Source organism: Patiria miniata, unplaced genomic scaffold, assembly GCF_015706575.1.
Source record: "Patiria miniata isolate m_02_andy unplaced genomic scaffold, ASM1570657v1 HiC_scaffold_4, whole genome shotgun sequence".
Taxonomy (NCBI): Eukaryota; Metazoa; Echinodermata; class Asteroidea; order Valvatida; family Asterinidae; genus Patiria; species Patiria miniata.
Window position 1 is genome coordinate 7165845 of NW_024037071.1, and position 14273 is coordinate 7180117.

Below are 14273 nucleotides of genomic sequence, written 5' to 3' on the forward strand. Positions count from 1 at the left end.
TGCGAGCCTGCTCTCTAAAGTAAGCTTTTCGTGTTTGGTGCAAGACCTAACAATCAAGGACTAATTTTCAAGTGCCCTCTTGAAGAAAAAATATTGTATTTGTGTATTTTTGTAGTTTTTGTTTGTTAATATCTTTTTTATCTTTTGTTTTTAGGAACCGCCTGCAGGCTTCCCCATCTGGGCTATTGCTGTGATTGTTGTCATTGTCTTGGTGATACTTCTCCTCATCGCTCTAGTTGTTGTCAAGCTTTGCTGCAAACGAGGTCAGTTTTCTCCATTTCTCCACCATGGTCCACCCTTCTTCCACCCCCCCCCCACCCAACCCAACCCAACCCAACCCCCCACCCCACCCCAACCCCAACCCCACTGGCAAAACAACCCAAACAGACCACTTCATTAGGGAAGAATGCACAATTTTAGTAACTCAAGGTTGCATCCCAAGGTACCCCGTAAAACCCTGTAAAACCCCTAAATCCTTGTAGACACCTGAGGTGAACCTTGAGTTACCACCTTTGTAATTTCACATTCTAGCTCCCCATATCTCTTGAAAATACAAGTGTCAGCCCTCCAAAGATTTTGCATAACCTTTTTGGTCTTATTTGTAAACTTGCCATTGTTATCCTTTATCCAGATATTTATAGCCAAGCCCAATATTTAACCTCTTTTTTTCAGCACATTAGTTTCCTTTTTTTTTAATGTGGAAATTCAGTCCGATTAATTCTTTAAGTTTCGATTGTGTTTTGCAGCATTCTAAATGTTATAAGAGAAACTTCAGATATTAACCTGTATATCACATTGTAAAGGCCTATTAAAATAATCTTCCTTAATGAGCCTTTTATACCACACTCACCCCTCTTTCTCTTTTGTTTGTTAACCAAAACGCAGGCAAGAAGACAGGTATGATCGAGGAGGCACCACTGACCCAAGAGAACTTCAAGTTGAAGGAGTTTGCCAGCTCCGGCTCCCTCAACAATCCCCTGCTGAAGGTGAACGATGAACCGGATGCATTGTCGTAAGTATTGACCTGTCTGCAGGCCCGATTTTATCCGATAGGCACAGCATGCTGTGCAGGCGCGGTTCTACGGGGGGGCTAGGGGGAGCTTTAGCCCCCCCAAAATTTTGTCTAGCCCCCCAAAAATAAATTCCTTAAAAAAAATTGCATTAGCAAAAAGAAGGATTGTGATGTACATGTGAACGGTCTCCCCCTCAAGAAATAGTCGTGACAAGGGTGCATTAGTTAATATAGTGTGAATGATATTAGAATTTTATTGGCGCTCCCCATTGTAAATATGGCATGCCCCCCCCCCCCTATTGATTTTCGGAGGCCTAAGTGTCTGGAGAAAATAACCGGTCTACATTTCAGCACACCTCCCTGAAAAAAAATCTGGATCTACCCTGCTAGCCCCCCAAAAATATTGGTTCTAGAACTACGCCTGATGCTGTGCCTATGGGGCCTACGAAAAAATGTGCTACCAGTTTGCTACCAGCTACCAGTTTGGCTGGAACATGGAGTTTGTGCTGGTGCCTAGGATGGAGTAGGGCCTACAAAACACTGGTGCCTATAGGCCTACGGAACACTTACTCCAGCCCTGCCAGTCTGGAAAACACAAAATGCACAAGGGAAACCTAAATTAACAAAAATGGGAGATTGCTTATATATGTGCTAAATAGTTGGTAGAGCACCATAACAGTTTTTCCAGTGTTACAGGTTTGATTCCTACCAGGGGCGGATCCAGCTTTGGCTTAAGGGAGAGGAAGGGGGTTAGCTGTCAGTGGGGTGGGGGGCGGCATAGCAAGCATTTGCTTCGTTTCCTACATGATTTTCCTAATATTTTATATTTAGGCCAAGCCTAAACTCTGTGTTTTCCTTTTCTGCTAGTAGAGTTCTTCTCTTGTCTGTACCTGTACATCAAACAAAATTCAACTGATAATAAATCGTGATTTGTGTGTTTTGCACATGAAGGTTTGATCGCAAGGGCACCGATTCTCCCAACACACCCAGACGCACCCCGGAGGTACAGGTGACCGCCCTGCCGCCTGGCTTCAACGAGGCCACTGGACAGGAAGAACGATGTAAGTTGGAATTGCAACATGGGCCTGATCTTTTCCTTGTCAACCGCCACATCCAAATCTCTTCACCAGCGCTGTAACTAGGGTTAGACTTCTAGGGGGCACCAATTTTTCATTGAGGCACTGAAAACAACTGATATATTGTTTTTGTGCAATTCAAAATTTTAAATGGGGTGGGGGGATGGGGGGGGGGTAATGGACCTCCGCTGGGGGAATTTTTTTTTTGGTTGTTGGACGGTCATCTCTTCAAGTTTGGTGGAGCTAAATGTTTTTTAGAAGGAAGTGTTGGAGAAACAATCTTCAAATTTTCTACACAGTATTTACTAATCAATGTGTTGGTGAAATGAAACAATGTAGTTTGTTTGGGAAAGGCCAGCTTTTTGTTGTAAGTTTGTGTTTCCATTTGGCGTGCACGTACATTGTTGTATGTACCCATGAGTATTTAAACACCGGCAATCGTGTACTAGGGACAAAAGGGTTAGGGCACAAACAAAAGGTCCACGATTGACTGATAGTCCACAAATGAAATTTGTGTACAAAACCAATGAGAGCTGTTGCTAAAAAGTTAGGAGTACAAACAAAGGGATTATAGGGGGTCCACGATTGCTGGTGTTTACAAAGATGGGTGTGTGCGTATGTGGGTTGAACGTGCACGTGTAGTAATATTTGACCGCATGCTACCTGCTATATTCAGTTATTTGATATGTAAAACCCCTTTGCATTCTTTTCCCTAGTGCTGGAAGACCGGGTCAAGATGATGATCATGGTCAAGAACGCCGACGGCACCTTCCAGAAGCTCGGAGCGGTCCAGGCCAACAAGGTGGGCACAGCCCGGGCCCTGCGGGAGGACGTCAAGCGCGTCCTGCCAGGCAAGATGAAGGACAAGAAGTTCATCCTGCTGGACGAGACCCTGAAGGACATCGACGGGGCCAAGGAGAAGAAGGCCATGTTGTCTGAGATCTACCGCTCTGACTGCGTGCTCATGCGCTGGGTCAAAGAACAGGGTGAGTAGCGGCTAGATTTTCCAACAGCATTTGATGACGGTCTACCACCATGTGGCTGTAAAATATGTGGAATATTTCACTTGGTGAAGTTGATACACATTTTTGAAAGAGTACATCGTAAGCTGGAAAAACAATACAAATCTCATTGCATTTCCAGTTTTCTTTGCAAGGATTTGTTTTTCAAAGTCAATCAAAGTTTCCTTAGTCTTCCGTAAAAATGGGTTTTAAACTTGACCTGCTGAAATTCGTTCCTATTTTCTCAGAACTGTTGGAGAGTACTATAAACCATTCATTTCCAACCGACTGATTTTCAAAGCTTTCCATGCTGTAGTGAAAAACAGCCCATGGGTAGTGGATGGTAACATTCTGTTACTATATGGGAATGTTGAAATGTTTACAGCTGCAGCAATCTTAAACAAAAAATACTAAGTGGCCCATTTGCCTGACCAGTACATCACACTTTGTACAGAATTTGGCAGCCGTGATGTTAAGCTCTCGATCACTACAAAAAGAAAACCAAGTCCTATATTTGTCCGAAATGAGATCCTTGTTGGAACTGCATTTTGTAGGCTCATATTTGGAATACAGCCTGTCTAAAAAAAAAATGGTACAATCGAAAACGATTTTTTTTTTCAATATTAAAGCTCAATATAAGTAAGTCATTTTGAGCATCACATTAAAAAAAAAGACCAGGCTTTCCAATACTTTTTGTTTCATCTCATTTGCTTTTGTCAATCCAGAGATAACTCCAGTTTACTGCGGAACACAAAAATTGAGTTTGTTTCTTTTGCCAAGTTGCAATCTTTTGTGAGCTTTAAGACAGCATGGCACAGTACTCGAAACAACTCTGCCCATGCATAAAAGTGGCACAAAATCGATTTTGGTGTATCGCACTAAATTGATTATATCTCTGAATTGACAAAAGCAAGTAAGATCAAACAAACACTATTGGAAAGCCCGGTCTTTGTTCTTTAATATTATGCCAAGTAAAGAGGACTTATTTTGAAATTTCATATTTAACCTTTTTTTTTTCTGATTGTACCATTTTTTTTTGGACAGGCTGTATAACTTTCAACACAACCCCAACAAATCCTTTGTTTTTTTTCAATTTACATCTTCTTGTCCATGAAACATATTTCAATCTTCCTTTCAACCGATAAAAAAAGGTAAAGGGGGACGAACCTATGTTCACAGGAACGGAGTGCCCATCTCCCTTTCGTAGGGATTGGGCCAGACTCGAGTCCATGAAATACTGCTGTGGTGGGATTGCCACACCTCCTCCACAGCGAGTCTGTTAATACCTTCCCAGCATTGAATAATGCCACTGACCTTTTAGCACCTGGCTTGAAAGGAGTAATTGAGGTAAAGTGCCTTACTCAAGGGCACAACACGCATTGCCATGGTGGGGCTCAAACAAATGGGGCCCACAAATGATTCAACTGATACTTACTCCAAATTTCATCATTTTCCCAATTTTGAATTAACCCTTTGATACTTTTTTGTGTGTTATACCCAGATGTGGCCAAGCTGTGCGTGTGCGGTCTGGTGGGTCAGTTTGAGTGTTCCCTGTGTCGTCAGCAGACCTACTGCAGCCCACAGTGCCAGTCCACGGACTGGGTCCGTCATAGCATGCAGTGTTCAAGCTACGCCGTGGCATCGGTCGACAACCCACGCCTGTAGAGACGATCTCGCACATCCCCGACATGATCTTGCATTCCATTTTGTTTTGTTTGTTTTGCTTTGTTTTAGAATCCATCCAGACCAACACCTTGATTCAGAGTATTATTTTTGTCGTAGATAGTTTAAAGATCAAGTACTTTCAGAAATGCACAAACAAGTTTAAAAAATATATCTAAGACAAGAAGTAGTTTTCAAACTCCATCCAGATATAGCTACACCTTGATTTTAATTACTATTTGTGATAATTATTTGTGATAGATTTATACTATACTGAAAATGTTTAGATAATGAGTGTGAAAATAATTATTAAAACAATCTAAGGCTAACTTGATTTGGTGATGAGTTTTTTTTTTTACCCAGTTTCATTTTGAGATTGTTAAGTTAATGTTGTAGATTATAGTACTTTAAGTTGTTTAATTTTGTTTGAGTTGAATTAATATAAGAACAGATTTCATATACTTGTGATAATGTTTTGTATATCGTTACAGAAGCAATACTGAGCCTGGCTTTCTGCAAAAGATACACAAATGCAAAGGAAAGTTATTTTTTGTAATTCATAAAAAAGTACGTTCCTCAGAACTGGAATAGAAGAGTAAGAAAAGTTCAAGTGAAAAAAAGTAGTCCACAAAATTTCATGTAGAGTTTAGGGTGAAATCTATTGTTTTCCAGTTATTTGTTAAAATGTTGCTGGATAAAGCATTGCTTTCTGTATTTTGAAAGAAAAAAATTACTGCTGATTATTTCCTTTTTTTTTACAGTGTAAATTTTCTTCTATGGGATATTTGTATAATGCTTCTGTGAGATTTTCCTACTTTGCTACTGTAAATTGAGGTTTTAAAGAATCTTCTGTAAATTTCGGTGTTTGTGCCTTTTTTAATTTTAAAAGCGAAGGCATGCATATTGTATGTTGATCACAAAAACTGGTTAAAAGATATTGTCTGTTTTTTTAGGCAATACAAATTGTTCCTGATTTTGTTTTTGTTGGCGAGCTCGTGGTTGAAATCTAACATGGAGTGCCTTGTCTGTGTGGTCTCATTCCCAAAATTAAGGACCTTGCGAGTAAATCTTAGTTTTGAGTTCAGCCAGGGGAATTGTAGTAAATGTACCTGTCTGCCAGATACTTTGTAACAAATTGGTGTGTCATGCCACTCTGGGCCCAAGTTCACAGCTGCTTTAACAGCTGATTTTGTGCTAACATGGCCTCTGTCTATTTCATAGACACTGTAAGTAGCAAGCACGGCAAAAGCATGCTTAACCCCAGAGGAAAAAGTTGCTTAAATCAATGACATAAACAAAAGAAATCTCCATGAAATAGTGCTTAAGCAGCAGCATGATGTTCGGCCATGGTAAGCACAACTTTTCAGCTAAGTGTTAAGCAGTGCTATGAAATTGGGTTTTGGAGTTCATTTTAACCATGAAGGCAGAAACGGGCGTCCAGGCCAGAGCTGCCGGGGTATGTCTACGGTCACCATGTTGCCACGTAGTTGTTCATGGGCGAAGACCTAGACATTGACTCTAGACTTAGAGATTTGGATGTGGCGGTATATAACGATGAAGTGGCATGAGTGCCAATTATTGGAGTTTGCATGAACTTGATTTATAAATTATTATTAATTTATTATCTTTGTGGAACCACAACTTTCCAAGTGTGGATATGGGATTTTTCAGAGTTGATTGATCTCGAACTGATTGGAACATGAAGTTTTGGGATAGGGAAAATGTGAGATCGACTCTCGCCAATGCTTCCATTCTGGTATCAACTGAACTCACTCAGAACAATTCAGGTCAAATGAATCCAGGTCAAGATGCATGATGGGTTTCTGTTTATCAGTTAAGCTTAATTTTGATTAAAAATGTGTGGCCTATTTTAAAAAAAAAAAAAAGAAGTTTTTGTTGTCAAATCAACTAAGTTTTTATTTCTGTAAAAACGCTTTCCTCTTTTTGACTAACATTCCATAGTATTGTAATGAATTGTATTCAGAATTAACGTGGAAATGTTTGTAGAAGTCATTTATATAATGTTTTGCTGTGCATAATTTTCAGTGTTTTTTTGTTTGTTCAGGGGCGAGGTATTAAATAGAACTACAGAAGGCTGATAGTTTTCACATCCAAAAGGCTGAATGATAAATCTCAGTGGAATTGGATTTCATTCTGTAAGCTAATTAAAACCAATTTTGCATTTTCTTGTTATAGAAAAATTGATTATTGCTGTTTTTGTTTTTTATTGTTTATTTTGGTGTGATTTAACCATTATCATCACTGTGTGCATGAAGGTTTAAATCAGTGTATATGCAAACCATAGGAGGCTGTTTCCTCGGCAATTCCACAAAGTGACTTGAAAGATCATGGTTTTAAATGAAATTGAATTAATAGATAAACCAGCAAGTTATTCCGGGGGGTGTTTACTACTTTCATTTTCACTATAATTTCTTTATATGTGGTCAGTATTTTTGATATAACCGTAAAGAGCATTATTTTTGGTTTGATTGAAAGCAGTTTTAGTTTTGTAGTGTTGTACTGAATAGTGTGTGCCATTTGAATAAAGTTACAAAGTTTGAGCAGGAAAAAAACATTAACCACGTTGTGCTCAAAGGGTAATTTTACTACTTCTTTGTTCAACTGCATGAGGTTTTAGGGAGATGACATAATTTACCGTTTCAGAATTATTAAAAAGAAATACGCATGGGGAAAAAATGGCCAAAGTAACAAAATTAAAAGGGAACAAAAAGAATAATCCCTGAACACACTCCCCCCCCCCTTTTTGGCAAAAAGGAAGTCATGTTGGCCCAGTGTGCAAGAGCGGATACAGAACACATTTTTGTGGGCGGGGGGGGGGGGGGGCAGACAAATGTTGTTCCCCAAAAAATGTATCCCAAAAGATTACGGCGTGGGGTTCGAGTTCCCACTTAAAGGCCCTGAAATTGTTTTGGATTCTAGATGCTCTGTGTTGTTCTGAGGCAATTTATTTAACCAATTTTTTTTTTAAGGAAAAGATGGTGGTGTTCTCATTGCCTGCCTTTAATAATTGCGAAGTCATCTAAAATAACAAAACAAAAAAAATAAGCCTTTTCGGAGTTCCAACTGCGCATTCATAACCTGTGACAACGCGCATTGTTTGTCTCAAATGGCCTTTGACATCATCGCGCCACTGACTTTACAAAAAGGCTGTTTGTGCATTGTGGGTACTGTCAAAGGGCATTTGAGACAAATAATGTGCGTTGTCACAGGTTACGAATGCGCGCACTGAGTTGGAACTCCGAAAAGGCTTATTGGATCCGCCCTTGAGTTGTTACTTTCCTCGCCTTCCACCCTCTATGGCCCGGGTTCGATTCCTCCCCGAACCACATGTGGATCCCTACCTGATTCCTTGGGTTTCACCCAGAATATTCTTCCGGGGTTTTCCTCCCACGTCTAAAACTTCTCATTGTCTTTTCTCCTACCGGTTTCCTCAGGCTTGCAAACTACAGTGCCCAGGGCAGTTGTGAGGAATCCTTGGTTTCATTACAAGAAATAATTAAAATATAAAGTAAAGTAATTTTGTTAAAATGTGTCATAATATTCCGCAAACGTTTATTACATGTGTTGCATATACGTTTATTGTTAATAAAACTGACAGAAATATGGGTTAAAAAAAATGTTTATTTTGTGTAAATGATCGTGAAAAAAATAATTCGCTAATTGGTTTTGCCACGCCCCCAAACCGGGAAACATCGACCGGTATTGTATAACAGCGCCCTCTATAATGATGCCCTCATAGGAGTGAAATGGACTTGCACTTGGACGTCTGTACTAATTTTCCAAGGTACATGACACCACTTTACTGTGGTAACCCGACTACCATTGTGTTTGAACGATCGATAAAATCCTGACAATCAACTTTTGCCTAGCTAGGTTGTTGTTATCGCACATTCGGTGTTTCGGATTCGTTGCACAATATCAGCTGAGCTGGCGATCTGTCAAAGAGCAGACGATGACAAAAGAAAGCATATGAAGCTGTACATATTGTCCTTTGTTTTCGTAATAATTGAGCCGTACTCTTTGGATAAAATAAATAGGCTACTTTGTCAGCTTTCAACAGTTCAAGTTTTGAGGTGAGTAGCTTTTTATTTGGTGATATTTGGTAGCTTAAAATTGAAGCTAAAAAAATCGTCTAAAAAAATAACGTTAGCTTTGTTGATGAATGGAAAGAATGTTGCAACCTGACGCTGTATTTTTCTTCATATATCATCTTAATGAAGGTCAGTCATTGCAAAAATGACGATAAAACATGAATCTGGGACTGAGAAATACTTCCAATTTTGTGAGGAATTTTCTTGACTCTCCATAGACTTTTGTACACAACCACTGAAGCGTCAGGTTGCAACATTCTTTCCTTGCAAAATCATCATTGTCAAGTATCACATTTTTAACTTTGATAGCTTGATTCACCTTTGTATTCAGAAAGCTTTGTATGCAAGTACTTGTAACACTTGTGAAATGTCGTGCCGCGTGACAATTTTGAGTGTACATCTATTTACGCGAGGACAGAGCGTGGCAGTGTTTACAATGCCACGTTCGCGGGTCTACACCCTGACCATTCGGTTAAATGATAGTCTGGTTCCAACAGCCAAAGATCCTGATGTTGAATACTATTACAGGTCAGGGAACCAGATGGTTCCGTAACAATAGCAGTTGAAAATCGCATTACGGCTGCAGCTGTAACGGCACTGCAGATATTATTAGTTTTATTACTATTATTAATAGTTACGGTATTTTAGTAGGCTAAGTATTTCCCTCTTTTTTTATTGCAGGAAACTTGGAGGTTGCACATCTGTTACAATACCAGTAAAACTAGCCACATCGTGCAACCCAAATTATTAACAGGGAATCGGAATAATTTGCAAGGTGGGTTTTGGAGATATTTTCAATTATGTTGGGCCTAATTGCTTACAAACAGTATGTTTTTTTTTCTGAGGTTGAAAGTTCACCTAACGCTAGACCCCCAGCTGAAATTTTGAAAAGAAAAAGAAAAAGATGGGTCTGGTTGCATACAATCATGTAAGATCAAGATCATTGTCCTAATATTATGATATTTGCGATGTGTATTGCAAATGGGCAAACTATCTGTACATTTTACTATTCAATAGCATGTTGGTATTAAAAGTGCAATCTAAACATGTTTTTACCCTGTTTTTTTTTGGCATTGATGACAAGTTGAGACGCATAATTTGAGCTCTACATTATGCAGGCCAAAAGTCCACTCCCACTGTCCAAAGTCCAGCACAATGACATGTATGCTAATTCCCTGGATTGTGTGGGGAGCAAAGGCCAGCTGGCTGCTATTGTGTGTAACAGCTGACTGTTCAAAACTCCCTGGCACGCACCTAGTGCCTGGGGTAGACCCCTAGATTATGCAGGGTGATAACACATACAGGTAGCATTGTCAACCAGCTGGGTGCATTGTGCAATGTTTTGTGTACATAAGAAGACAATTATGAATGGAAATCAGGGGCCAATAATTTACATGTGGATCTGCACCATAGAGCTATATTAAATTACTAGAGCGCTAACTTCGTGTACAAAGTAATGCCTGCTGGGCGCATCCATGTTTGTGCACAAACCTATGGAGACCTAGAAATTTTGTACGGCTTTTGTACGGCTATTTGCATATCTGCATTTGTATTCCATACCGGTGCGTCATCGAAGCCGATACGCCCAAAACCGAAACGCACGATCAGCAAATGAGCGTGTCATTTTGCTCTACGCAAACAGCGCAACGCGTGCGCGTATTTGCTGCAGATGCTTTTGCCGCGCTTAAGTTGTTTGCGTATGTTCTACTTGCACGTTGCATGTAGAGTACACTTTCAAAATTCAATCCATCTGATTTCATTATGTTCTACAAACACGCACATGAATTCAAGATGTCTGCGCCCAGGACGGCTTCAAAGCGTCTCCGCGCGCAGAATGACGAGTTAGCGCTCTAGTTATTTGATATAGCTCTATGATCTGCACATACTGGAATGTGATCATGTTGAGCCAGAAGAAATAAAAATGGAATTTTGCTCTGTGATGCTTTTTACTTGTTCTTGCACACCTATGTAGAGCAAGAGCTGTTTTGTTTTTTTGTCCTTGACCTTGATGACCAGTGGTTTTCCACCAGCAATTTTATGGCTGTTTTGGTGGGCTGCCCTGGGAACATTTTACATTCAGTCGTCATGCACAAGCTTTGCCACCCCATCAAATTGTTTATTGCCCTTGTGTGTTGGTTTTACAAGTGCATCATCCTCTTCACATTGTTGAAGTGCATTGTGTATTTAAGGAAAAAGATTGAAGATTTTTACCTCACAGTCAACAGCAGGAGGGGGGGGGGGCATAAAAAATTGTCGCCCCCCCTGGAAATTTGAATCGAAAGGACAGTAAAACATTAAAAAATCTAGCTATTTTTTGTGCTGAAATATGTGGTTGTAACATGGAGGTTTCTGCCCAGAACGATATCACAGTTTTTGCTTATGAAAAGGGAATTTTGCACTGGCTTAAAAACAAGAAATGTAACAAAACACCCTTGCAAATGGCAAAACGAAAATTAAAAATAAGGTCAAATGGGACACAAAGGTAGATTTTCAAGGATTGCATTAAAAAAATTACATTGCCTGGCCCGTTAAGTATATATCACCATTGTGTGTGTTTAAAAATATCTGATTTGTTCGCTTGTTATGCATGACTGAATTGGAGGTCATACTCTGAATACACTCGTGGTACGTGGCCAACCTTTTCAATATTTTTCATTCATCGGGGTAACCCACCCATACGGAGTTGGCGCCTTTTTTCAGTGAATTTGCCTTGAAATCCATGCAAGTTCGTACAATATTTTCCCCTGACCCTAAGGATTGACCCTGAGTTAAGGCAGGAGGTGAGGCAGGTCAAATCTCCGGGGGTGATTTGTATTATTTACCAGGAAAGCCGAGTTCAAAAAAGGTCTTGCCCAGTTTGTCCGGATAAACCTGACTAATTTTCAGAGTTTGGCTGTACGTGTAGGTAGGTACTGTACAATGTATGTGTATGAAATATTATACAAATAATGAATGTTTATGAGTGTAATGGTGAGAATATTTTCATGAGTTGAAAGATTGAATGTTCCGTTCAACAAGGTGAAGCCGAGTTGAATGGAGCATTCCATCTTTCAACGAATGAAAATATTCTCACCATTGCACGGATGCAAAACAAAACGTGTACTGCGCAAATGGCACAGACACAGCGGTGCCTAAAAAAAGTGTTTTAAACCAGTTGGTATTTTTATCAAATGTTTGAAACCACCCACTTGACGGGCTCTCGACTAATAGGAATGGGTAAATTGTCCGTAGGTATAAAAATGAATTAGATTTAAAAATCTTCATGTATTTGTGCAATTTTATAGAAGAATTGAAGTAACCCTCCGTTTCATTAAATTTGCATTCCCTGTCTTGTCTTCTTAATTTCATCCTAAAAAAATTAATAAAAAAATAGATTCCTTTTCTAAATTGCTATTTTCCCAGCAATTACAAAAATTATTCACTTTTGAATGAGACATCAGTACCTGTAAGTAAGAAATTTATTAAGAGATTTTTTTTATCTGTTGAAGGAGCACAGGGAACACAACATTTGTGATGCGATCAAGCTAAATGAGTCGTTTGCCGGCAATTATGATTTGAAGATACAGCCCAACATCTGTCAGTAGGGGTGGAAATTTCAAAATTGCCTTTTTTTTGGAAAAATCGGAAGGCTACATACATTTCGGAAGGAAATAAAGCATGTTTATTGTTGCTTAATAAACAATTCAATTTTGAATGGTTGATTTCTCTGTTTGATTTCTCTGTTTTCTTCTTTCTGATCTGCCTGTGTTCTAAGTCCCATAACTTCTGAACGGAAGGTCGTATTCACACGGGGTTTTCATCAAATATAAAGTGAAAGGTAGCTCTATTCAAAAATAAAAAAAACACCAAAACTTGGTAAGGGCCAACAAATGACTCATTTACATGTAGCTTGATCGCATCACATTTGGTGTGTTATTATAGTGTATTACTTTCCTCAGGAAACCACAAGATCACTTCCTATATTGTGTGTACATTTTGCATTGTACTGTGTGAACCTGGCTTTGAATGAACCACTATTGCATCAGGTCATTGTGCCCTATCTGTGCATTATGTACGCATGTACCCCGCAGTTTGTATAATGACTGATTGCTTTTGTGCTGGACAGCTATAGTCTGTACAATTACCACAAAATCAGCTCGTCAATAGACCAGCTATTATTTATGCCTAGATGGACACTTGCTAGTACTCATAATGGGCTCGCATGATGCCTGCATTCAAATTGGTGTATTTGATCAATATCACTATAACCACATCCTTCCTTCAGTTACCAGGTACCAATTTCATGCCAAAAACTGTCCGGTGCGAAGTAGTGACCGCTGAACATGCGCGCAGTAGACGCTGGACACTATTTGGCACGTAATACATGTAGGCTCTATGTGCCAAATAGTGTCCGGTGCTAAATAGTGTCTGAGTGCAATTCTGGGTTCCATGGTCAATGTCATGCATTGCAACATGGGTTTCAGAACCAATTCCCTTTAAGTTTAAATTTTACATAAATACATGTCGGTTACTTAATTCGGGCGATTCACAATGCAGTGCGCCACCAAGAGTTTGCCATGGAGAGTCCGTTTTTTTTCCAAGTGTACGGTCGACAAAACATGGCCCGTTTGAACGAGTGTCAGTAGACAACTTGAGCTAATTTGTTATAGATTGGGGCAAAGCGTTCTGCCGCCTTACAAAAAAAACACCAGCATATTGATAAAAAGAAAAGGGCAAACATATACTGGAATCATACACTGGCGAAACTACTGACCGGAAAAACTAATAATTTCAAATGTCCCGCGCTGCGAATTTGTTAACCACCTCCCACAATGCACTGGGAAAAATGAACTCTCAGTGGCAAACTCTTGGTGGCGCACTGCATTGTGAAACGTCCAAATTGGAGAAAAAAAAACTGGGGGCCAAGGAAAAATACACATCCCAATGGAGTTAGTTAAGTCTGTGCATTGCTGAGAATTTATGGGTTACTTTCTGCCAACAAATTATGGGGGAAATTATTAAACCAAAAATGTACAGTACATTGATACGGAGCAGGATGGTGACCATTCAAAATTTGACACTTACAGTAGTTTATGTACTTCATTCTGAGGCCTTTTTGTTGGGGGGGGGTAATTTTCACTGCAACTGTTCTTAACTTGCACAATGTATGATATAATGCTAAAAACTAGAATTAAATTTATCTGTATAAGTTTTTTCTGTATGCCACAACTATGAAAATTCATGTTACAGTATATGTAGATCTACATGTACGTGTACCAACTAATTACCCATGGAAACAATTTTATTGCTTACTGTGTATTCTCGTTAATTAAATTCAGGACACCATGTTTAAAGAAATACAAGGTTTCGACATGTTTGTGTAAGAGTCCAAAGTCTGATACATACATGTAGTAAAGCGACTTCAAACTGT

General features: G+C 39.4%; 2 protein-coding genes across 7 annotated transcripts in view; both read left to right on the forward strand.

Annotated features, from left to right (window-relative positions):
* LOC119739628 (fibrocystin-L-like) overlaps positions 1–5772 on the forward strand; it is a 95168-nt gene extending 89396 nt beyond the window's left edge. For both annotated transcript variants that reach the window (XM_038214619.1, XM_038214618.1), the window contains exons 63-67: positions 155–263; positions 886–1012; positions 1964–2073; positions 2805–3074; positions 4591–5772. In XM_038214619.1, coding sequence (XP_038070547.1) covers positions 155–263; positions 886–1012; positions 1964–2073; positions 2805–3074; positions 4591–4754 — 780 coding nt within the window. In that variant the 3' untranslated portion in view covers positions 4755–5772. The remainder of the gene's footprint in view (positions 1–154; positions 264–885; positions 1013–1963; positions 2074–2804; positions 3075–4590) is intronic.
* A 2727-nt stretch (positions 5773–8499) lies between these two features.
* The window catches only part of LOC119739726 (cytosolic purine 5'-nucleotidase-like), a 30084-nt gene continuing 24310 nt past the window's right edge, over positions 8500–14273 (forward strand). For 2 of the 5 annotated variants that reach the window (XM_038214757.1, XM_038214760.1), the window contains exons 1-2: positions 8500–8845; positions 9545–9638. The gene's annotated coding sequence lies outside the window, so the exon portion shown is untranslated. The remainder of the gene's footprint in view (positions 8846–9544; positions 9639–14273) is intronic. The other 3 variants (XM_038214759.1, XM_038214761.1, XM_038214758.1) reach the window with 2 other exon arrangements.